The sequence below is a fragment of the Pristis pectinata genome, chromosome 7, assembly GCF_009764475.1.
Source record: "Pristis pectinata isolate sPriPec2 chromosome 7, sPriPec2.1.pri, whole genome shotgun sequence".
NCBI lineage: Eukaryota > Metazoa > Chordata > Chondrichthyes > Rhinopristiformes > Pristidae > Pristis > Pristis pectinata.
In genome coordinates this window covers 5,913,575-5,938,534 of record NC_067411.1, presented here as the reverse complement: position 1 = coordinate 5,938,534, position 24,960 = coordinate 5,913,575, and the positions used below count along the sequence as shown (strand labels likewise).

The 24,960-nt window shown below is 46.0% G+C and overlaps 2 protein-coding genes across 7 annotated transcripts in view; both read right to left on the bottom strand.

Annotated features, from left to right (window-relative positions):
- Window positions 1-4,365, bottom strand: part of rnf4 (ring finger protein 4) — a 31,768-nt gene extending 27,403 nt beyond the window's left edge. The window contains exon 1 of the mRNA XM_052019839.1: window positions 4,292-4,365. The gene's annotated coding sequence lies outside the window, so the exon portion shown is untranslated. The remainder of the gene's footprint in view (window positions 1-4,291) is intronic.
- A 4,916-nt stretch (window positions 4,366-9,281) lies between these two features.
- cfap99 (cilia and flagella associated protein 99) overlaps window positions 9,282-24,960 on the bottom strand; it is a 105,572-nt gene continuing 89,893 nt past the window's right edge. For all 6 annotated transcript variants that reach the window (XM_052020598.1, XM_052020597.1, XM_052020603.1 and 3 more), the window contains 3 exons: window positions 18,953-19,164; window positions 17,927-18,104; window positions 9,282-10,022 (listed from right to left, as the gene is read on the bottom strand). In XM_052020598.1, coding sequence (XP_051876558.1) covers window positions 9,921-10,022; window positions 17,927-18,104; window positions 18,953-19,164 — 492 coding nt within the window. In that variant the 3' untranslated portion in view covers window positions 9,282-9,920. The remainder of the gene's footprint in view (window positions 10,023-17,926; window positions 18,105-18,952; window positions 19,165-24,960) is intronic.

Genomic DNA, 24,960 nt, shown 5'->3' with positions numbered 1-24,960 from the left:
TTGTTGTGACCTTGCGCTTTATTGCACTGCACTTTCTCTGTAGCTGTGACACTTTACTCTGTACTGTTATTGTTTTTACCTGTACTACATCAATGCACTCTGTACTAACTCAATGTAACTGCTCTGTGTAATGAATTGACCTGTACGATCGGTTTGCAAGACAAGTTTTTCATTGTACCTCGGTACAAGTAACAATAATAAACCAATACCAATATTCCAGGTGTGCTCTCACCAATGTCCTACACAGCTGTAACACGACATCCTAACTCTTGTACTCAATGAAGCAGAACATTCCATACACCTTCTTCACCACTTTGTCTATGTCGCCACTTTCAGGGAACAATGTACTTGTATCCCTAGGTCCCTTTTCTATACCACTCCACAGAGCCCTGTCATTTACCTTGTCAGTTCTGCCCGAGTTTAACTTCTCAAAATGCATCACTTTACACTTGTCTGAGTTAAATTCCATCTGCCATTTCCTGCCCACTTTCCCAGTTGATCTCGATCCTGTCGTAACCTTAGACAACCTTCTTCGCTGTCCACCACACCACCAATTTTGGTGTCATCCACAGACTTACTAATCATGCACCTACATTCTCATACAACATCTATGACTAACAGCAGGGTACCCAGTACTGATCCCTGCGTCACACCACCAGTCACAGGCCTCCAATCTGAAAAACAACCCCCCCACTCCCACCCTCTGATTCTTTCCACCAACTCAGTTTTGCATCCAATTGGCGAGCTGACCCTGGAGCCCATGTGATCTAACCTTCCAGACAAGTGGACCTTGCTAGTCCATGTAGAAATTGCCTACTGCCCTGTGCTTGTCAATGCTCTTGGTCACTTCAACTCAATTACATTTGCGAGACATGATTGCACAGGGTGTGGTTCAGAGGATATTTACCAGGATGTTGGCTGGGATGGAACGTTTCAGTTACGAGGAGTGACTGGATGGGCTGGGTTTGTTTTCCCTGGAGCGGGGGGGGGGGGGGGGGGGGGTGGAAACTGTGGAGGTATACAAAATATGAGTGGCATAGATAGGGTAGAGAACAGGAAACTTTGCCCCATTGCAGAACTGCCCCAAACTACAGGGCATTGGTTTAGGATAAGGAACACAACATTTAAAGGGGATCTGAGGATTTTCTTTTCCACCCAGACAGTGGTTGGAACCTAGAATGCACTGCCTGAGTGGACGGCAGAGGCAGGTACTATCACAAACATTGAAGTAACTACATGAGCACTTAAATTGCCAAGGCAAAGGCTGCTTTGGACTAAGTGCTGGTAAATACGATCAGTATAGATGAGTAGTTGGTGGTTGGCATGGATGTGCTGCATTGAACGGCCTGTTTCTATGCTCTGTAACTCTATACAAGCATAACATTGCACCAACAAATAAAAGCAGAGCAAGGAGAAATTACAAGATAAAACCTGGGGCTCTTTATCTGAACATATGTAGCATTCATAACAAGATAAATTAGTTATCAACATAAACAAAAAGGCATATAATATCGATTGCAGACATGGTTGTAAGGTGACCAAGGCCGGGAATTAAAAAGTTCAGGGATACTAAGCATTTTGGAAGGAAGAAAAAAGGTGGGATAATTCTGTTAGTAAAGGATGAAATTACTGCAGTGGCGAGGAACAATTTCAGCTCAGAAGCTCATGATGTGGAATCTGTTTGAATGGAGGGAAGAAACAGAGAGGGTAAGAAGTCATTAATGGGAGTAGCGTCTAGGCCTCCTGTACTGTAGGAGGGTCACTATACCGCGGGAAGTACAAGTCAGGAAATAATGGGGGCTTGTAAGAAAGATACTGCAGTAAAAATGGGAGATTTTAATTATCACCAAAATTAGACAAATCAAATTGGCATGGGTATTCTTCAGGACAAAATTCATACAGTGTTTTCATTGTAGTTTCTTACACTGAGGAACCCAAGCAGAAAACAGGCTATTTTATGCACGGTACTTGTAATGAAACAAGATTAATCAATTATTTCATATTTCCCTACGGCATAAAGGATGGCCATTCAGCCCACAGAGCCAATGTTAGTCTTCAAAATGGCTGGGCAAGGAGTTGACAGATGGAGTATAATGGGGGACAATATGAAGTTATACACTTTGGAAGGAAGAATGAAAAAAACAAAATTATTATTCAAGTAGAACAAGAACAGTAGTTAGGTGGCATTTGGAGGTCTTGTAAGAATTTTTAATGGTACTAAATTGAAGTATATTACCTATGAAGGAAAAAGCTTTTAAAAGAATCTGATTCAAAAACGGCATCTTTCTATGCTGAATTAGAGGAAAGAGCAAGAAGTGGGACTTACTGTACTGCCCTTACAAAAAGTTAACACATGACTGAGTGGCTTCCCTTTTGCTTTTAACAATTTCCTGATTGCTACACTAGTTTCTAAATTGGACCTAATGTTACAGTCACATTAAACGTGAAACAAGGATTTATAGTGAATGAATCCTTTCTTGCATAACTATTTTCTTTGGAGGGTACACAAACATTACATGCACAATTTTCCTGCAGCAATCCTACTCAATAAAAGTGCAAAGTTTAAAAGTCAAACATTCAAAGTAAGAGAAACAGTCACAAATATTGTTTGAATATAACAATAAATAACAATACAAATTTTCAACCTTGGCATTGTTTTTTCAAACTTCAGCACTAAGGCAACAACATCCCATGGCTTAAAACAACAACTTCATCAAACACAAACAATAAATAAAATTGTAGATGCTATAAATATAAAATGAAGACACAATAAACTGGAAGGAGTCACATCAAATACTACCCATGTTTTATGGGTAACATGGACACCTTTAATAGTCATTTTCTGGGGCTCTGCTGCCCTGTGCGCACCCAGGTTTGTGTTCATTGCTGCCCTACCAAGCTTCCTCAACCTGGGCAAGGCCTGACTTCACTGCATCCACCTTCATTCCCTCTGTGGGAGTGAATCTATGGGGTTTTGTTTCAAAAACTTCTTATTTACACAGAACAGTAGTTCTTGTTTTGAACTCAAGATTTGACGTTGACGCATCTCTCTCCCAAAGCTGAACACACAAAAAAAAAGGTGGAAGAACTCAGCAGGTCAGGCAGCATCTGTGGAGGGAATTGGACAGTCGGCATTTTGGGTCAAGACCCTTCACTGGGACTGAAGAAGGTGCAGGGGAACTGAAGAAGACACAGATGAAGGGTCTCGACCCAAAACGTCCGACTGCCCATTTCCCTTCACAGACGCTGCCCGACCCGCTGAGTTCCTCCAGCTCTTGGTGTGTTGCTCCAGACTCTGCCACCTCGTGTCTCCATTTTTTGATTTGTTTAACCTCGACGTCCAATCCTCAGTTCAGCAGCAAAACTCCTGTGTAAATGAGGAGAAGTTGAAGGCCAAGTGCAGGGATGCCGTCCCACGGAGGGAGTGGAGCTGGGCGCAGGGAGCGGAGCTGGGCGCAGGGAGCGAGAGCAGGCAGTGGGGCTGGGTGCAGGGAGTGGAGGGAGCTGGGTGCAGGGATCTGGGTGCAGGCAGTGGGTGCAGGGAGTGGAGGGAGCCGGGTGCAGGCAGTGGGTGCAGGGAGTGGAGGGAGCCGGGTGCAGGGAGTGGAGGGAGCCGGGTGCAGGGAGTGGAGGGAGCCGGGTGCAGGGAGTGGAGGGAGCCGGGTGCAGGCAGCTGGGTACAGGGAGTGGAGGGAACTGGGTACAGGCAGTGGAGGGATCTGGGTACAGGGAGTGGGTGCAGGGAGTGGAGGGAGCCGGGTGCAGGGAGTGGAGGGAGCCGGGTGCAGGGAGTGGGTGCAGGGAGTGGAGGGAGCCGGGTGCAGGGAGTGGAGGGAGCCGGGTGCAGGGAGTGGAGGGAGCCGGGTGCAGGGAGTGGAGGGAGTGGAGGGAGCCGGGTGCAGGGAGTGGAGGGAGCCGGGTACAGGGAGTGGGTGCAGGGAGTGGAGGGAGCCGGGTGCAGGGAGTGGAGGGAGCCGGGTACAGGCAGTGGGTGCAGGGAGTGGAGGGAGCCGGGTGCAGGGAGTGGAGGGAGCCGGGTACAGGCAGTGGAGGGATCTGGGTGCAGGCAGTGGGTGCAAGGATCCGGGCCTGGCCCCAGCTCCGGCTCCGGCCCCGGCCCCGGCCCCGGCCCCGGCTCCGGCCCCGGTTGGCAGGGCAGCAGTGAACACAACCCGGGGCGCGCACACAGCCCCCGGGAACCGCCGTTAACGCCGCCCGCGTTACCCGGGGAACAGGCACCGCTCACACCCGCTCACGACCGAGTGAGAAAACGACAATAAAACCCAGTCACCATTCCCGTGAAGAAGGAAGTCGTCGCGCCGCCTCAGACCGACGGGCGGAGGACGGCGTCCACCACGTGACCGCGCCGCCGTAAGGCCCACCCACCCCGGCCGATCCTCCCTGCCGATTGGCGAGGACTGCCGGCCCAGGATTGGTCAGTTCCGCCGCCCATCAACCGGCGGAGGGCGGGGTCAACCAGAGGTCACGCGGCGAATTGTGGCGGGGGGGGCGGGGAAAAAGACATTCGCCGTTGAACTACAGCTCCCAGCAGGCGCCGCGGGGGGAAGGCGATGACGTCACTGGAGTTCAGGGCAAGGAGAGCTGAAGATGTCCACCCACTGGCTGGGTCGTGGGGAGGGATGGACTCACCAGAGGGTGGTCAAAGCTCCACATTGGGGCGGGGGGATGCTGGAAATACTGGCTTCAGGCTTCTTGTCTCTCCTTCCCAGTTCTGACCAAGGGTTTTTGGTCTATCATTGTCACCTGTATTATTGAGATACAGTGAAAAGCTTTTGTGTGCCATCCTCTTCCATCGGGTAGAAGATACAGGAGCCTGAGGGTACGTACCACCAGGCTCAAGGACAGCTTGACTATTGAATGGTTCCCTTATGCAATGAGATGGACTATGACCTCACGATCTACCTTGTTGTGACCTTGCACCTTATTGCACTGCACTCTCTCTGTAGCTGTGACACTTTACTCTGTACTGTTATTGTTTTTCCCTGTACTACATCAATGCACTCTGTACTAACTCAATGTAACTGCACTGTGTAATGAATTGACCTGTACGATTGGTATGCAAGACAAGTTTTTCACCATACCTCTGTACAAGTGACAATAATATACCACTACCAATACCATCCATACAGATAATTTCAAAACTTAAGTACATTGAAGTGGTACAAAGAAAAAACAAGAACAGAATGCAGTGTTACGGTTACAGAGAAAGTGTAACTTTCAGGTAGACTATAAGGTGCAAGGCCATGATAAGGTAAATTGTGAGGTCAAGAATTCATCTGTAATGACAAGACATCTTTATTAGTCAGACGTACATCGAAACACACAGTGAAACGCATCTTTTGCGTAGAGTGTTCTGGGGGCAGCCCGCAAGTGTCGCCACGCTTCCGGCGCCAACATAGCACGCCCACAGCTTCCTAACCTGTACGTCTTTGGAATGTGGGAGGAAACTGGATCACCCTGAGGAAACCCACGCAGTCATGGGGAGAATGTACAAACTCCTGAAAGACAGTGGCCGGAATTGAACCCGGGTTGCTGGCGCTGTAATAGTGTTGCACTAACCAACACAAGAGGTCCATTCAAGAGTCTTATAACAACCGACAGAAGCTGTCTTTGACCTGAAACATTAACTTTGTTTTTTTTCTCTCCACACAGTGCTGCCTGACCTGCTGAGTGTTTCCATAGCATTTTCTGCTTTTATTCTCAATGCTGTGTTCACTTTGAGCAGTTATGTCCCAGGGATTTCCACATTGATGTTGTATTTTTTTCAAGAGGGGATAAAACATTTACAAGGATGTTGCCAGCATTTGAGGGACTGAGTTAAAAGGAGAGGTTGGACAGGCTAGGACGTTATTCCTTGGAGTGTAGGATACTAAGGGGTGATCTTATGGAGGTGTATAAAATCATGAGGGGCACAGATAGGGTGAATGCACACAGTCTTTTTCCCAGGGTTGGGGAATCAAGAACTAGAGGATTTAAGATGTGAGGGGGAAGATTTAAAGGAGGCATGAGGGACAAGTTTTTCACACAGAAGGTGATGGGTATATGGAACGAGCTGTCAGAGGAAGTGGTAGAGGTGGGTACAATTATGACATCTAAAAGACAGTTGGACAGGTACACGGATAGGAAAGGTTTAGAAGGTCACAAGTCCAACACTGGCAAATGGGACTGGTTTGGATGGGCAACCTTGGTTGGCAGTTGGGCTGAAGGGCCTGTTTCTGTGACTCTATGAGGCTTTGAGAACAACCCTGAAACACTTCCTTCTCATAATCTCTTGGCTGATAGAGTTTGGAATCAAGTGTCTATTCTTGGAGTCTGGTGTTTGGCATGTGGGTGATCTGACCCACCCACTGCTGTTGGCTGGGTGTAAATGAGCCCTCTGTGATGGGGATGTTGATGTGGGGAAGGACACTGTCTATTCCTGTTGGTGGATATGAAGGATTTTGCAAAATCTGTGGGTTGTCCATGACCCTAAGGCACACAGGAGTGTGGGATCACTGCTACCCATAAATCATGAGGTTTGTGCTGGGCTTGGGGTACAGATCTTTGAATACTCACTTCCTCAGAAAGCTCCTGTTTTTCATTGAAGGAGGGTTGGCTTGGAGCCTCAGAGATGGATTCCTCTCGGAGAAGTCCATCTTATTACTGATGATCGTATCATATGTTGATGAACTCCACTCTTTCCCTGCACGTTGCCAGCATAATCAAAGACCTCACCCACCCTGGACATTCTCTCTTCTCCCCCCTCACATTGGGCATATGAATCAAAAGCCTGAAAGCACGTACCACCAGGCTCAAGGACAGCTCCTATTCTGCTGTTATAAGACTATTGAATGGTTCCTAAGTGTGATAAGAAGGACTCTTGACCTCACAATCTACCTTGTTATGACCTTGCACCTTATTGTCTGCCTGCACTGCACTTTCTCTGCAACTGTAACACTTTGTTCTGCATTCTGTTATTTTGTTTTACCTTGTACTACTTCAATGCACTGTGTAATGAATTGATCTGTATGGACGGTATGCAAGACAAGTTGTTCACTGTACCTCGGTACATGATAATACTAATAAACCAAAACCAAAACCAAACCAAACCCAGTGAGTAGTACACAGGGTGAGGTTTAACACAGGACCTGCTGTAACTAGTCATGCCCAGATGTTTTGAGTCCCTGTTGCAAGTGATCAGAACTGATATTTTTCCTATTATAATACCTATATGCATTTTGCTGCAGTAATATTTGTTTTGTAACAGTTTTCATAGTGGTTTGTTGAACCAATGAACCGCTTTTATTGGTAGAAATTTGTTCATAAACTCTGTGTGTTTTTCCAGAGACTGTTCTAATATACTCTGTAATTAGACTTTAATTTACTGTCTACTGAATAAATAAATGTTGCCATGCTGCTTGTTATTAAATGAAAAGAGGAATGTTGCTGGAACCAGTTTGACTCCATGTAACTAATAAACAATAGTGTGTGCACTTCAGAAGGAATTTGACACTGAAATTATTTGAGTGGAAGATGCTGCAGAAAAGCCAAGAGGTTGTTTTGCTATTCTTGTCATCTGTATGTTTTGATGTTGAATCTCCTACTGACAGTGCATTCCACATCATGTGTTCACTGAAGAAACAGCAAAATCCTCCTTCCCACACTCCATATTTGTTATTTATATCAATGATTTGGATGCGAATGCACAAGGCTTGATCAGTAAGTTTGCGGATGACACAAAATTAGGAGGTGTTGTTGATAGTGAAGAAGGTTATCGTAGATTACAGGGGGATCTTGATCAGTTAGGGAAGTGGGCCGAGGAGTGGCAAATGGATTTCAATACAGCTAAGTGTGAGGTGATGTATTTTGGAAAGTCAAGCCAGTGTAGGATTTATACTATGAATGGTAGGACACTAGGGAGTGTAATAGAACAGAGGGACCTAGGAGTACAAGTGCATAGTTTGTTGAAAGTGGTGTCACAGGTAGACAGGGTGGTGAGAAAGGCACTTAGCACGCTGGCCTTCATCAGTCAGGGCTCTGAGTATAGGAGTTGGGACATAATGTTGCAGTTGTATAAGTCGTTGGTGAGGCCGGATTTGGAGTACTGTCTACAGTTTTGGTCACCCTGTTAGAGGAAAGATGTGGTTAAACTGGAAAGAGTGCAGAAAAGATCTACGAGGATGTTGCCAGGACTAAAGGGCCTGAGTTATAGGGAGAGATTGGCCAGGCTGGAACGTAGGAGAATGAGGGGCGACCTTATAGAAATGTTTAAAATTATGAGAGGCATAGATAAGGTGGACGGTAACAGTCTTTTCCCCAGGGTAGGGGAGTCCAAAACTAGGGGGCATAGGTTTAGGGTGAGAGGGGAAAGATTTAAAAGGGAGCTGAGGGGCAACATTTTCATGCAGAGGGTGGTGACTATATGGAACGAGCTGTCAGAGGAAGTGGGTGAGGCAGGTACAATAGTGTCATCTAAGAAGCACTTGGATAGGTACATGGAGGGGAGGGACTTGGAAGGATATGGGCCGAACTCAGGAAATCAGGGCTAGCTGCGTGGGCACCGTGGTCAGCATGGACTGGTTGGGCCGAAGGGCCTGTATCTGTGCTGTATTGCTCTATGACTCTAATTATTTTGCCAATTACCGTATTTTTACCAGGTACAGGTACAATGAAAAATTACGTGCCTGTGATGCTGCTGCAAGCAAGTTTTTCATTGTACTTGTACTCACGTGATAATAAACTTGACTTGACTTGATCTCTGCTTAATACCCCTTCTGCCAGTGAAAGCATATTGCAGGCCCTCCCCAGATAGCGAGAGGGTTCCTTCTGTTCCTGTGAACTGTTTGTAACCTGAACAATTCACAAGTTGGAAATGCAGCTGCGATCTGAGTTCCCACCAGGCAGAAGATGCCGGCAGCCCTACAGCAGTTGGCAAATCCCTCCCACTGGTCTCCCAAACCCTCGTTCCTATGTACGGGCTTATGTAAATCAGGAGTTCATAAACTGGGGAGGACGTGTACTTTTGTTTCTTTGTTTATTACCATTTTCATTGTTAGAAATGTGGGTTTATAATTTGTGTCTCTTTGTTAATTTTATGCATTGAGATCCTTGAATATTCAAGAAGCTAATTCCAAATACATATCACCCTTCGTTATTTAAACACCATCTGCTGAATAACTTCATGCTTTTATTGAAGATTTATAAATCTCATTGCAGTGACAATTAGGCAATTAATGCAAAATCCATTAACAAAGATCCCTGCAGCAGGGGGAGAATGGGGTTGGTGGCACACAAGACTTTCTTCCTGTTTTTATGCAAATAGAACAAGATGGGGGATGATGAGGTGGGGTTGGTGGGCACACAACACATTTCTTCCTGCTTTTGTGCAAATAAAATAAAATAAGGTCAGAAGTGACGAGAATGTTTTGATGTTCATGGAACCTGGGGGGGTTAAGATCTTTCTGCAAAAAAAAATCTGGTTAGTGTAAGATAGTGAACACATCCCAGGAAAACAGTTAAGCCTAATGAATTCGGAAGTTGCTGACAAAGGGTCTGACTTTAAGTCTCTGGGTAAATGTACTGGCAATTCAATTAAAATTAGGCTTCTGATTTGAGTTGGAATGAATGCTGTTGGATGTCTAATCAAATCTTGGTACAACTAAACTATCATTACTTAATTTCAATAATGCCCAGACCAAGAGAAAACAATGACTTGGTCATGCTTCCAATTTTTTTGAGAAAACATTAGAGAAAGATACACATTTTTAGAAACCATAATTACTTTTAATGGGAATATCATTATTTCTTGGGATTCTTAAAGTAGCATTGCTTCTTTAAAAGTACTGTCAGAGTTAGTTTTCAGTGCCTGACTTTTTGAGGTCAATGTCTTCTGCTTTCTCACTCCACACACCACCGCGTTGCTAGGATGCTTTCTGACTCAGTTCAGTTCGAAGTTTAAGCAGCTGGACCTTGTGTTCCCGGCTCTCCTCCAGGTTCCGCCACCAACGTTCTTCCGTTGCTTTCTGAGGTGAATTGTTCATAAACATTTCATCAGATGTACAGGATGTGACCTCTCATTGATTAGCATTTTTAATGAAAGTTTTGCCAAGAATCTAGATGTTAAACTATAACTTTTATTCCAGAGGCACATTCTCAACAAAGACAATCCCTGGTTGGGTACTGTGAGTGAATCTCCTTCCTTGGGTGTGCTAAAGTAGTTAGATCAGCCCTTATTGCTGCAACAAGTGACCTTCAGACATCTCAACCCATTGTTCTCATTGCATGTGGAAACCCATTGTTTCCGTGCTGGGTTGTGATAAGAACAGCCACAATCCAACACTGATCCCTTAATACTTGCTTCCACCTCCTTCACTGTCCAAAGTTGTTTCAAATACCTAGCTGCACTGTAGTGCGACATCTTAAAACACCTAACAGTACAGCACAGGAACAGGCCCTTCGGCCCGGTCTGTGCTGAAGATGACGCTGAATTAAACTAAATCTCTTCTGCCTATACATGACCCATATCTCTCCAGGACCATCACGTCCTTCCAAATGTGTGGCCTGAACAGTGTTTGATAAAAATTCAACCTGTTTCCTGCTTTTGTCTAACACTTTGGTGTGATAGCTCAATGGGGATGAGCTGTACTAATCTTGACCTATGGCACAATCTTTCAGGAGGAGGTTGGGAGTCATCGTGGTTAGTTACTGGAGTGGATTCTGACTCGGACGCATTCAGCCATAATCCCACGGACGGTGGCTTTGCACCATCGTCTCCTCAGCCAAGCACACAGACCAAATGTCCAAACCGGTGGTTCCTCTTGTACTGAGCAAGATCACTATCGCAGAACTTCATTTCAAGTTTTGAAATATAACCTGGATTGAAAAGTCAGTCTTTAGCAACGTCGCAGGTAGACAGTGGTGAAGAAGGCGTTTGGCGTGCTGGCCTGCATCAGTCAGGGCACTGAGAACAGCAGTTGGGACATTACTTACAAGAGGTTGGTGAGGCTGTAGCTGGAGTATTGTGTACAGTTTTGGTCACCCTGCTATTGGAAAATGTATTTAAACTAGAAAGGGTGCAAAGAAAATTTATGAGAACGTTGACAGGGCTTGAGGGTCCAAATTATAGGGAGAGGTAGGGCGGGCTGGGACTTTATGCCATGGAGGGTGACCTTATAGAGGTGTATAAAATCATGAGGGGCATAGATAGGGTGAATGCAGACAGTGTCTTTTTCCCAGGGAAAGGGAATCAAAAACGAGAGGGCATAGGTTTAAAGTGAGAGGAGTAAAATTTAAAAGGGACTGAGGGGCAACTTCACCCAGAGCATGGTGCGTATATGGAACGAGCTGTCAAAGGAAGTGATTGTGGCAGGTATAATGATGACATTTAAGAGACGTTTGGAGTGGTGTAAATGGATAGGAAAGGTTTAGAGAGAAATGGGCCAAATGCGGGCAAATGGGACTGGCTTAGATGGACAACTTGGCCGGCATGGACCAGTTGGGCCGAAGGGTCTGTTTCTGTTCTGCATTGCCCTATCAATCTATGAATCCTTGACTCCTGATGCAGTCTGTGTGGAGTCTGCAAGTCCTCCCTGTGATGGTGCAGGTTTCCCCCGAGTGCTCCGGTTTCTTCCCACATCCCAATGACGTGCCGGCTGGTGGGTTAATTAACTGCTGTAAGTAACCCCTTGTGTGTAGGTGAGTGGTAGAATCTGGTGGAGGGGGAATTAATGAGAATATGGGGCAAATAAAAAATGGGATCAATGTAGGATTAGTGTAAATGGGTGGTTGATAGTCGGCAAGGACTCTGTGGGCCGAAGGAACTCTCTGTTCTGTGTCTCTCTGTGACTCTATGCAACGACTGCAACTTGGTTCACTGATGTCCTTCAGAGAAGCAAACCTTCCATCCTTAGTTTAGTCTGTACAACTCTCAACATAAATGTGGTTGGCTCCTAATTGCCCGTTGAAAAGGTCGAGGGGGCATCCAGCAACTGACAATAGATGCCAGCTTTGTCAGTGACATCCATGTCCAAACAATGAATACGTAATTAACAGAGTACTGCGAATCTGGCCTTTTTCTCATCTAATAATCAAGCAGCCTCCCGTTCAACTGTTCAACAGGAAACCATAGGAATTTGCATTTGGGCTCCAGCTTTGGTGCAAGGAACTGCTTCGAGCACTACCCGGGGGCACAAGAACAATCACGGAGACTCAGACGAGAATAAAATATTGCAAGCAATGATCGTCTGACCTGTCTGTCCTCGGCCTCCTCCACCGCCAGGGTGAGGCCAAACACAAACCAGGAGAACAGCACATATTCCCCCTGGGTCGTCTACAACCTGATGGCACGAACATTGAATTCTCCAGTTTCAGGTAACCTGCTCCCCTGTCCCCTCCTCTCTCTGCCTGATCCATCTCGGTTTCCTCGCACACCTTTCCAACGCCGCCCACCCCACCCCAAGTTACTCATTTCTCCCCCCCCTCCGCCACCTGGTTCTATCTGCCCAACACCCGTGCACTCCTCCCACTGGTCCCCTATATCCTCCCGTCCCCTTCCCTCCCCTCCCGTCACTGCTCCCATCTGCCCACCATTTCTCCTTTACCTGGTTCCACTCATCGCCTTTGCCCAGATTCCATTCTCAGCAGCCCTCTGTTGCCTCCACCCATCACCTCCCAGCCTCTGTCACTATCTTTCCCTCCCCTACCTGCCTCCATCTGCCAATCACTCATCCTCACCTGGATCCACCTATCACTTGCCAGCCCTTGCCCCACCCCTCCCCCTCGTACCTCCCCTTTACACTCTGTCCTGATGCAGGGTCTCAACCTGAAACTTTGGCCATCGCTTCACCTCCACAGATGCTGTCTGACCTACTTAAGTTCCTCCAGCAGCTTATTTTGCTCCGGATCTGCAGTCTCTTGTGTCTCCAGTGATCATGGGAGATGGGTGTTAAGGAGGCTCTGGGAGGAATAGGGTGCAAGAGACCACGATCAGCATGGGTTTGTGGTTTCAGATGAAGGGAAGGGATGAGATCAGGACACAAGGATGAAAATATTAAATTTAAGCACATTTGGGTTACTGGAAGCTAAATTATGTCAGCGAGGACAAGGGTGATTAAAGAGGGGGAAAAAAATAAATGAAGACTCAGTTGTTTGGGAGGTGTTTGAGTTCGGGGGGGCTCAGTGGCACAGTTAAATAGAGCTGCTGCCTCACAGCTCCAGTGACCTGGGTTCGATCCCGACCTTCAGGGCTGTCTGTCTGCGTCTTCTTCCTGTGATTGCGATAGTCTCTCCTGAGTGCTCCGGTTTCCTCCCAAGGCATGCGGGTTGGTTGGTTACCTGGTGACTGTAAGTTGTCCATAAGACACCGGAACAGAATTAGGCCATTCGGCCCATCGAGTCTGCTCTGCCATTTGATCATGGCTGATTTAGTTTTCTCTCTCAACCCCATTCTCCTGCCATCCCCCCGTAACCTTTGACGCCCTTACTGATCAAGAACCTGTCAACCTCCGCTTTAAATACACCCAATGACTTGCCATCTGTGGCAATGAATTCCATAGATTCACCACCCTCTGGCTGAAGAAATTCCTCCTCATCTTGGTTATAAAGGGATGTCCTTTTATTCTGAGGCTGTGCCCTCTGGTCCTAGACTCTCTCACTAGTGTGTAGGCGAGTGTTACAATGTGGAGGTAGTTGAAGGGATTGTGGGGAGAACAGAATGGGATTGGTGTAAGTCACATGATCATTGGCGCAGTCCCCGTGGGCCAAGGGGCCTGTTTCTGCGCTGTGTGACTCAATGATTCTCTGCGTGACTCAGCATTTTTATACAAAACACATTGTATGGAGGATGTAAAGTGTAAGATGCAGACACCAGATGGTGCTGTTGAATGCCTGGAGCAACTGACGGTCTGCTAGAGGAACTCAGAGGATCGAGCAGCATCTGTGGGAGGAAAGGGATTGCCGATGTTTCTGGTCGAAACCCTCCATTAGGCTGGCGGTATCTTCCGTCTCTTGTATCTCTGTTGAATGTCTGCCCATGGTGGGAAAAGATAAGAGCACTCCCCTACAATGATCAACAAAAAGCATGAAGAACTCGGGACTTAAAAGCAGTCCCAGCTCCTGCTGTGAACATTTGATGGTCTGAAGGATGCTAAAGCACCAAAGCATAAGGCAACCATAGCCCACAGCTTGCTTGTGACTTTTGTACCTCTCGCTACTTTTTATAATGTGTAGGTCCTCCCCAGGTTACAGCAGGGTTCCGTTCCTGTGAGCTGCTCGTAACCTGAACAGTTTGCAAGTCAGAAATGGAGACAAACCCGAGTTCCCACTCGGCAGCAGATGCCTGCAGCCCCACAGCAGCTGGCAGATCCATCCCGCTGGTCTCCCAAACGCTCGTTCGTGTGTATGGGCTGTACGTAAGTTGGGCGTTTGTAAACTGGGGAGGACCTGTATTAATTATTTGGGGGTCTGGGCATTGCTGACAAGGTTTGCCTTGCCTCTGAGGACATGAGGGACAGGGGGAGGAATAGATCATGGGCCCCATCGAACACGCTCTGCCATTCAGTTTCCTCACTCGTCCTAAATCTCTTGAATCCAAATCTCTATCGGTCTCAACCTCATCTGTTGGCAACTGAGAATCCTCTGTTCTCTGGGTCAGAGAATTGCAATGGTTCACAACTCTGAGTGCAGAAATATCTTGTAAATGGCTGACCTTTCATCCTGAAATCATTGTGGTTAGAGATTCTCCAGCTGAGGGAAACAGCTATTTCTCAATGAGATTACCTTTTTATTCTTCTCAACTCTCGAAAAAATATTTCTCCTCAAGAATATAGGTTCCAGAGGAAGTGATAGAGCAGGGTACAATTATGACATTTTAAAGACATTTATAGACATGCATACGAAAGATTTTGAGGGATCTGGTCCAAATGCTGGCAAATGGGACTAGCAGTGATAGGCATCTTGGTTGGCATAGACGTGCTGGGCTGAAGGGCCTGCTGCCGTGCTGCATAGCTCTGTAGTTCTATGACTCTATTTTCTTCTCAGACATCCCTCTCATCCCAGGGGACAGTCTAGCGATCCTTCATTGCATCTATCTGGGCCTGGTTGCTCATCCTTAGGCGTTAGAACAAAACTGTGCTCAGTACTCCAGCTGTGACCAAAAGCCCTTTGCAACTGCACCATGACTTCTTTACTGTTACACCCCAACCCCTTGGAATAAATGCTAATATATCATTTGCCTCCTTAATTGTAAATTCCTAATGTCCCAAGGCCTCTCCACCATCTACAGTGTCAGGAATATGGAGACAGGAGCCTGCAGATGTTGGAGTCTGCAGCAACAAACAATCTGCTGGGGGATCTCAGCGGGTCGAGCAACAAAGGGATTATCGATGTTTCGGATCGAGTCCTGAGGCAAGGTTTCGACCCAAGACGTCGACAATTCCTTTTCTCCCACAGATGCTGCTGGACCTGCTGAGTTCCTCCAGCAGATTGTTTGTTGGCCCAAAAGTCAGGAATGCCCTCCTTTTGCCTGGATGAGAGCAGCACCAAACTCTGCCCTATTCAGGGCAAAGTCTCATCCACCAGGCTACACATTCACACCCTCCCCCAGTGGTGCACCATTGGCTGCGGAGTGTAACATCAATAAAATGCACTACAGTTACTTGCCTAAACTACTCTGACAGCACCTCCTAAACCTGTGAGCTCTATCATCAAGAAGGGCAAGGGCTTAAGAGGCTGCAGAAGGCTGTAGACTCAGCCAGCTCCATCATGGGCCATCGAGGACATCTTCAAGAGGCAGTGCCTTAAGAAGGCATCATCCATCATTATGGACGTGCCCTCTTCTCGTTACTACCATCGGGGAGGAGGTACAGGAGCCTGAAGACTCACACTCAACGATTCAGGAACAGCTTCTTCCCCTCCTCCCTCAGATTTCTGAACGGTCCGTGAACCCATGCACACTACCTCGTTATTCCTCTTTTGCACTATTTATTTATTTTTGTAACTTATAGTAACTTTATGTCTTTATGTCTTGCACTGTACTGCTGCTGCAAAACAACATATTTCACAACATATGTCAGTGATAATAAATCTGATTCTGATTCAAAGCTGCACACTATCCTTACTTGGAAAAATATATTGTTTCTTCATCATCACTGAGTCTAAACTGTGGGAGATTCTTCACTGGAAGGACTGCAGCAGTTGAAGCTGGTGCCTCACCGATACCTTCCTAATGCCAGTTAGGGATGGGCAATAAATGTATGATGCTCAGAACCCAAAAAAAAAGACAAAATTAAAACAAAATTGTGAAGGAATATGGGCCTTGGAGGGAATGTAGTGTAAGTTTATTGGAAAGATGCCTGGACACTGGGTTAAATAATAAAGAGAGATTAGAACAGCACAGCACGGGAACTGGCCCTTTGGGCCACGATGTCTGTGCCAACATTGATGCCAAATTAAGCTATTCCCTTCTGCCTGCACATGATCCATATCTCTCCATTCCCTGCCTGTTCATGTGTCTATCTAAAAGCCTCTTGAACTCCACTATCATATCTGCTTCCACCACCTCCCCTGACAGCCTGTTTCAGGCACCCACTACTCTCTGTAAAAAAAAAATTACCCCACACATCTCCTTTAAACTTTCTCCCTCTCACCTTAAAGCTGTGCCCTCTGGTATTTGACATTTCCACTCTCTAACCTATTAATGTTTCTCATAATTTTATAAACTTCTTTCACATCTCCCCTCAGCCTCTGACACTACAGAGAAAACAATCCAAGTTTGTCCACTGTCTCCTGATAGCTGATACCCTCTAATCAGGACAGCATCCCGGTAAACCTCTTATGAACCCTCTCCAAAGCCTCATCATCCTTCCTGGAATGGGGGCGACCAGAACTGCACACAATACTCCAAGTGCAGCCTAACCAAAGTTTTATGCAGCTGCAACATGACTTCCTGACTCCTATACTCTATGCCCCAAGTGATGAAGGCAAGCATGCCGTATGTCTTCTTTACCATGCTATCTACTAGCGTTGCCACTTTAAGGGAGGTATGGACAATGGAGGTGTGAGATTAGAGTTATATTTTCTGGAACTTAGGTTAATGAGTGAGATGAATGAAGTTTTCATGATATTTCAGTGATCAGATAAATGAGAATTACTTTTCATGGATGGGAGTGGGAACATTGACCATGCTCTTAAGTTTTAGACTTTCAGGAATGAAGTCAGGAAAAGTTTTATATTCAAAGAGGTTCTTAATTCTCTTCGGCAAAAGGCACTTGATGCTAGGTAGTTTGTTACTTTGACAGACTGACAGATTGATGGTAACCAAAATTGTAATGTATTAAAGAACATGGGAAATTGGCAGGTATATGGATTTATGCCACAGCCATTATTTTATTGAGTGGCAAGTCAAGCCCAAGAGATTATAACTGGCCCACTCCCATTACTGAGAATTTTGAAGGAAGCAAAGGAGCAAGAAAAATACCTTGAATGAAAATCCAGGGAAACACAATGGTGACTTAAAAATAGCCTCTTGGTGGGCAGAAGGAGGGAAAGTGAAGTCAGAAGAGCAAGTGGTGTGGGCTGACCCTTGCAGCTGGGAGAGGAGGCAGAGGCAGGTTGAAGGAAGCTCATGAAGGATCCCGACAGAATGGATTAGGAACTCCCCACAGCTCACACATTATTGAAGGCGGCAATAGACTGAGAAGAATAGAAAATGAACACATGTAATCCTTGGCTTTCTTAAGGGGTACAGCAAGAAAGTTATAAAATGCTTGTTTTGCCTCCACTGAGGTATTTTGTTCAATTCTGGGCCTGAAACATTAGATCTCTCTTCACCCTTCAGTGTCCTTTAACTTTCAAAAAGATGTTAAAATTAAGTTTCTGAACAAAAACCTTGCTTCTGGTTATCAGTAAAGAATCACTGTAAAGTGCATACCCTCTCTGCAGCCCTGGAGCCTTGAACTCTTTGCAGATTTTCTTGAGTGTTCTTCTTTTGCATTTTTATCAATTGATGATGTTCCTTTTTCTTTTCTTCCAGTTTATTCTGAAGCTCAGCTAATTGCTGGTTGTTTGACAAGAGCTTGGACAACTTATCTTTTTTCAATTCCTCCTCTCTGTTTTAAAAAAAAAGGTACATGAGATTGTGATAATTTTTCACAGTGAGGAATCAATTGTAACTTGTACAACAGTAAAGGAATAAAAGTACAATGAACTGCGGTTTAACTGTATTAATCTGATTTTGTACAATGCTGTACATTTTTTTGAATTAACCTATATACTCAGTGAATAGGATGAATGCACTCAGTCTTCTTCCCAGGGTTTGGGAATCAAGAACTGGAGGGCTGAGAGGGGAAAGATTTAACAGGGACTTGAGAGACAACTTTCTTACACAGAGGGTGGTATGTATGTGGAACGAGCAGCCAGGGGAAGTGGTTGTTGAGGCAGGTACAATAGCAACTTTTAAAAGACAGTTAGACAGGTACATGGATAGGAAAGGTTCAGAGGCTTATCGGACAAATGCTGGCAAATGGGACTAGCTTGGATGGGCTTCTAGGTTGGCAGGGACCATATGGGCAGAAGGGCCTGTTTCCATGCTGTATGACTCTATCCTTCTATCTGTGACACAAGGGGCTGTTCTAGTCCCAGTGAAAGAATAAAAACGAGCAAAAGTTGAATGTCTTTTATAAAATGTAACAAGGAAAGAACTTGAAAAGATAAACCAAAGGAAACTTAAACAATGATATCCAATGATATAATCTGGGCAGATGGGACTAGCTTGCTGGGCAACACAGTCAGCATGGGTGAGTTGGGCCAAAGGGCCTGTTTCCGTGCTGTATGAATCTATCCACATTTGACAGACCTTGGCTTGGTAGGGATTTTTTCTTTTTCTGGAGATGTGAAAGGAACTGATTTCATGACTTATGCGTGTGACAAACTAGGGCATTGTATTGACCACACATACCTGTGCCTGAGAACTGCTTTTTTGCTCATGGCTTCTCTGTTCAAGGAGATCTGTTCCAATTTCTCCAAAAGGAGCCGCTCCTTTGCTTGCTTTTCATTTAGAATTCGGTCCCGCTTATCTTCCTCTTCCTTAATTTGTGCCTCCTTCAATAAGCCCAAGCGTTCTCGTAACTCCAATAATGACATCTCATCCAAAAGGCCATGACCAGCTGGCTGTGATTCAATAACATGACTTCCAGGTGAGATTTGAATATATCAGATGAATGAATGACAGTCCTATGCAGTGAATTCATAAGACCATAAGACAAAGGAGCAGAAGTCGGCCATTCGGCCCATTGAGTCTGCTCCGCCATTCTATTCATGAGCTGATCCATTCTCCCATTTAGCCCCACTCCTCTGCCTTCACACCATAGCCTTTGACGCCCTGGCTACTCAGATACCTATCAATCTCTGCCTTAAATACACCCAATGACTTTGCCTCCACAGCCGCCCGTGGCAACAAATTCCACAGATTCACCACTGTCTGGCTAAAGAAATTTCTCCGCATCTCTGTTCTGAATGGACGCCCTTCAATCCTGAAGTTGTGCTCTCTTGTAGTAGACTCCCCTACCACGGGAAACAACTTTGCCACATCTGTTATGTCCAGGTCTTTTAACATTCGAAATATTTCTATGAGGACCCCCCTCATTCTTCTGAACTCCAAGGAGTACAGCCCAAGAGCCGTCAAACGTTCCTCATATGTTAACCCTCTCATTCCTGGAATCATTCTAGTGAATCTTCTCTGAACCTTCTCCAACGTCGGCACATCCTACCTTAAATAAGGAGCCCAAATTCAGATAAAATGGATATTGAACACCAGAGTGCCGCCTGGATTAGAGGGCATGTGCTATGAGGAGAGGTTGGACAAACTTGGGTTGTTTTCTCTGGAGCAATGGAGGCTGAGAGGAGTTTGTAAGATTATGAGGGGCATAGACAGCCAGTATCTTTCTTCCCAAGGTTGAAATGTCTAAAACTAGAGGGCATGCATTTAAAACCATAGAACCATAGAACAATACGGCACAATACAGGCCCTTCGGCCCACTGTGTTGTGCCGCCCTTCAAACCACACCTAAGACTATCTAACCCCTTCCTCCCACATATCCCTCTAACTTAAGTTCCTCCATATGCTTATCTAACAATCTCTTGAACTTGTCCAATGTATCAGCCACCACCACCACCCCAGGCAACGCATTCCATGCACCAACCACTCTCTGGGTGAAAAACCTCCCTCTGACATCACCCTTGAACTTCCCACCCAATACCTTAAAGCCATGTCCTCTTGTTTTGAGCATTGGCGCCCTGGGAAAGAGGTGCTGGCTGTTCACTCTGTGAGAGGGAGTAAGTTCAAATGAAATATGTGGGACAAGTTTCTTTACACAGAGAGTGGTGAGTGCCTGGGTTGGTAGTGGAGGCAAATACGATAGAGGTGTTAAAGAGGCTCTTGGATAGGCATGTGAATGTGCAGAGAATGGAGGGATGTGGACATTGTGTAGGCAGAAGGGATTCATTTAGTTAGGCATTAAATTACTAGTTTAATTAGTTTGGCACAACATCGTGTTCCTGTGCTGTACTGTTCTATGTTCTATCAACAGCACTAGTTGTAGAGCAATGGGTGAAATCAGAAAGAAATGCAAATGCTATCGAATATTTTTATGGAAAATCTGACTTGGCACGTTGCAGGAATGGATCTTTCCTTCAATACAGAACAAAGAATGATGGTCATGATTCAACTTTGCTCCCTAGGCAAATCAAATTGGTCCTTTATATAGTTGCTCATTGCTTTAACTGGAATTAAAATTGAACCAATTCTACAGTAATCTGATAATCTGCTCTGCTAAATGACTGTGTTCCAGGCAGTGAAGATAAACATTACACCCAATCTTTCCATAAACCAAATAAGGTCTGCTTCAAAATGAAGTCTTATATCAATTGAAAGGTTCTGGAGATGTATTTTACTGACATGGTCAACTCACTCCTTCCACGATGAAGTGGACTTCTCCCCTTTTGAAAATACAAACTGTTGGTCCTTTTTTACATGGCTCTATTCCCTTCCACTCAGAGGCATCAACTCAAACAATTTTAAGGTACTAATACTTAATGTTAATACCTTCTGCTTTTGGTCAAAAAGGATTTAGTGCAGAATTTTTACAGATGCACCACAGAAAGCATCCTATCCGGACGCATCACGGCTTGGTACGGCAACTGCTCTGCCTGTGACCGCAGGAAATTGCAGGGAGTTGTGGACACAGCTCAGCACATCACAGAAACTAGCCTCCCCTCCATGGACTCTGTCTACACTTCCCATTGCCTTGGGAAAGCAGCCAACATAATCAAGGACCCCACCCACCCTGGACATTCTCCCTTCTCCACCCTCCCATCAAGCAGATGATGCAAAACTTTGAAAGAACGTACCACCAGGCTCAAGGACAGCTTCTATCCTGCTATTATAAGTTTCTTGAACGGACCTCTTGTGTGACAAAGATGAACTCTTGACCTCACAATCTACCTCGTTGTGGCCCCTGCACCTTATCTATCTACCTGCACTGGACTTTCTCTGTAACTGTAACACTACATTCTGCATTCTGTTACTGCTTTTCCCTTTGTACTACGTCGATGCACTTATGCTTTGGAATGATCCATCTGGATGGCATGCAAAACAAAGTTTTTCATTGTATCTTGGTACATGTGACAATTATAAACCAATTACCACTGAATGTACATTACTCGGGGAGTGGTACATTTCTGAAACAAGGTCTCATCTGCTTTTTCAGCTGAACATAAAAGATCCCACAAAACTACTTCTAGAACTAGAGGGTTCTCCCCAGTGTCAAGGCCAATATTTGATCTTCAACTAAAACGAACAACTTTGTCATTTCTCTCACAAATGAAAGGTGTTGCACAAATTCTTTGTCAACATAACCACAGCAAATACATATCAACTGTAAATTTAATGGCTGTGAACAGGTGAAGAAGTGAAAGACGCTTTCTTCTTGTTAAAATATAATTAGGTGTTCCTCACCAGCTTTAATTAGATTTTAGCTACAAAATGATAATTATTCAAATTTTTCAACAAAACCATTGTAGGACTTTTGTCACAGATAAGGGTGTTCATTATAATCTATCACCTAATGCAGCTGTTAATATGCTGATTTACAGAGTTTATTTTAAAAAAAGCACTAGTTATTGTAGAAGAACACACAAAATGTTGGAGGAACTCAGCAGGACAGGCAGCATCTATGGAGGGAAATGGACAGTCGACATTTTGGACTGGAAAGGAAGAGGGCAGAAGCCAGAATAAAAAGGTCAGGGGGAGGGGAGGAGCACAGGCTGGCAGGTGGTAGGAGTGCCCAGGTGAGGGGGGGAGGTGGGTGGGGGAGGGGGGAATGAAAGGGAGTGACGTTAGAAGCTGAGAGGTGATAGGTAGAAGAGGTAAAGGGCTGAAGAAGATGGAATCCGGTGGGAGAGGGCAGTAGACCATGGAATAAAGGGAAGGAGGTGGGGAATAGGAGAGAGGAGAGGGGGAGGTTGTGAAGGCAGGGGAGGGGAAAGGGGCCACAGGAATGAGGGAAAACAAAGAGGGGAGAAGGGGGGGAAAGGGGAAACAGAGGGGAGGTGTTACCGGAAGTTCGAGAAATCAATGTGGAGGCCGTCAGGTTGGAGACTACCAAGGCGGAATATGAGGTGTTGTTCCTCCAACCTACATCTGGCCTCAACATGACAGTAGAGGAGGCCGTGGATGGACATGTCAGTATGGGAGTGGGATGTGGAATTGAAGTGGCTGGCCACTGGGAGGTCCTTGCTTTCGCGGCAGATGGAGTGAAGGTGCTCGACGAAGCGGTCACCCGATCTGTGTCGGGTCGCACCGATGTGGAGGAGGCCGCAGATGCAATAAATGACACCCTCAGGTTCACAGGTGAAGCGCTGCCTCACCTGGAAGGACTGTCTAGGGCCCTGAATGGTGGTGAGGGAGGAGGTGCAGGCACAGGTGTGGCACTTTGTACGGTTGCAGGGATAAGTGCCGGGAGGGTCATTAGTGGAGGGATGAGTGGACAAGGGAGTCGTGGAGAGAGCATTCCCTGCAGAAAGCGGGGGTGGGGGGGAGGGGTAGATGTTCCTGGTGGTGGGATCCCATTGGAGGTGGCGGAAGTTGCAGAGAACGATGTGTTAGATGTGGAGGCTGGTGGTGGGTGAGGACAAGGGGAACCCTGTCCCTTTTATGTCGGGGGGGGGATGGGGTGAGGGCAGACGTGCAGGAAATGGAGGAGATGCGGATGAGGACCCCCCCCCCCTGCTTTCTGCAGGGATCGCTCTTTCCATGACTCCCTTGTCCCTCCCCACTGATGACCCTCCCGGCAGTTATCCCTGCAACCGTACAAAGTGCCACACCTGTCCCTGCACCTCCCCCCTCACCACCATTCAGGGCCCTAGACAGTCCTTCCAGGTGAGGCAGCGCTTCACCTGTGGATCTGAGGGTGGCATTTATTGCATCCTGTTCTCCTGCTGCAGCTTCCTGTACATCGGTGAGACCCAACACAGATTGAGTGACCACTTCGTTGAGCACCTTCGCTCTGTCCACCGCCAAAGCAAGGATCTCCCAGTGGTCATCCACTTCAATTCCACATCCCATTCCTATACCGACATGTCTATCCATGGCCTCCTCTACTGCCACATTGAGGCCAGACGTAGGTGGGAGGAACCCCATATTCTGCCTTGGCAGTCTCCAACTTGACGGCATCAACATTGATTTCTCTCATACCTGGAAACCCTGCCCCTCTGTTTTGCCCTCCCCCCCCTTTGTGGCACCCCTCACCCCTTCTCTTTCCCCTCCCACGCCCTCACGACCTGCCCATCACCTCCGTCCTATTCCCCACCTCCTTCCCTTTATTCCATGGTCTACTTACCTCTCCCACCAGATTCCTTCTTATTCAGCCCTTTGCCTCTTCTACCTCCCAGCTTCTCACATCACTCCCTTTCATTCCCCCACCCACCTACCTTCCCCCTCTCACCTGGGCACTCCTATCACCTGCCTGCCTGTGCTCCTCTCCCTCCCTCTATCTTTTTATTCTGGCTTCTGCCCTCTTCCTTTCTGGTCCTGATGAAGGGTCTCAGCCCGAAATAGCGACTGTTTAATTCCCTCCGCAGATGCTGCCTGACCTGCTGAGTTCCTCCAGCATTTTGTGTGTTGCTTCAGATTCCAGCATCTACAGAATCTCTTGTGTCTCAGTTATTGTAGAAAGCTGCATTATATTGAGTTTATTAAAAATAGTTAATGTAGAATATGTGACTAAATATATTTGTAGTTTCATTGTATTAATTTGTATTGTATTAATGACAACAGAATAAAGTATAAACATCAATACTCATGCCAACTCTGAATAAGTCACTCTCTACCTTTTCATGACTATGAATCAGTATTTTCTCACTATGTGAATGAACTGAATAACAAAGTAAAGATTTCCTTTCTTATAGTCTTAGAATTTTACATTCCAGGGTGGATCATCAAGACGTGAGCTAGAGTCCCTCAGCTTCCTGTTTAATTTTACATCCTAATTCCACTCGGACCTCCCTGTCTTTGGTCTTGTACACTTTTCCACTTAAGTGCAACTTAAGCTCAAGGAACAACACATCATCTTCTGACTCAGGACATTGCAGCCCTCTGGATTCAACAATGAATTCAACAATTTTAGATAACCAGGATTTCCAGATTGTAGCAGAAGTATTCAGTTCTATTGAAAGTTAACAGTCTTTCAGATTTCCACCATTCTCTTTTATACCAGATTTCCAGTAATTACACTGTTTTGTATCTCACAGTTTCAGGTTTTGTTTTATTCTCCTGTCTCTGCTCTTTTACCTTCTGTTACACTGCCTCCAGGGAGATCGGCTGTGAGTAACAACCCTCAGCACCATTTCTCAGACAAACTTTCTGCCATTCAGTCTCCGAGCTGTGCAGTGGGGACAGCCTGTAGAACT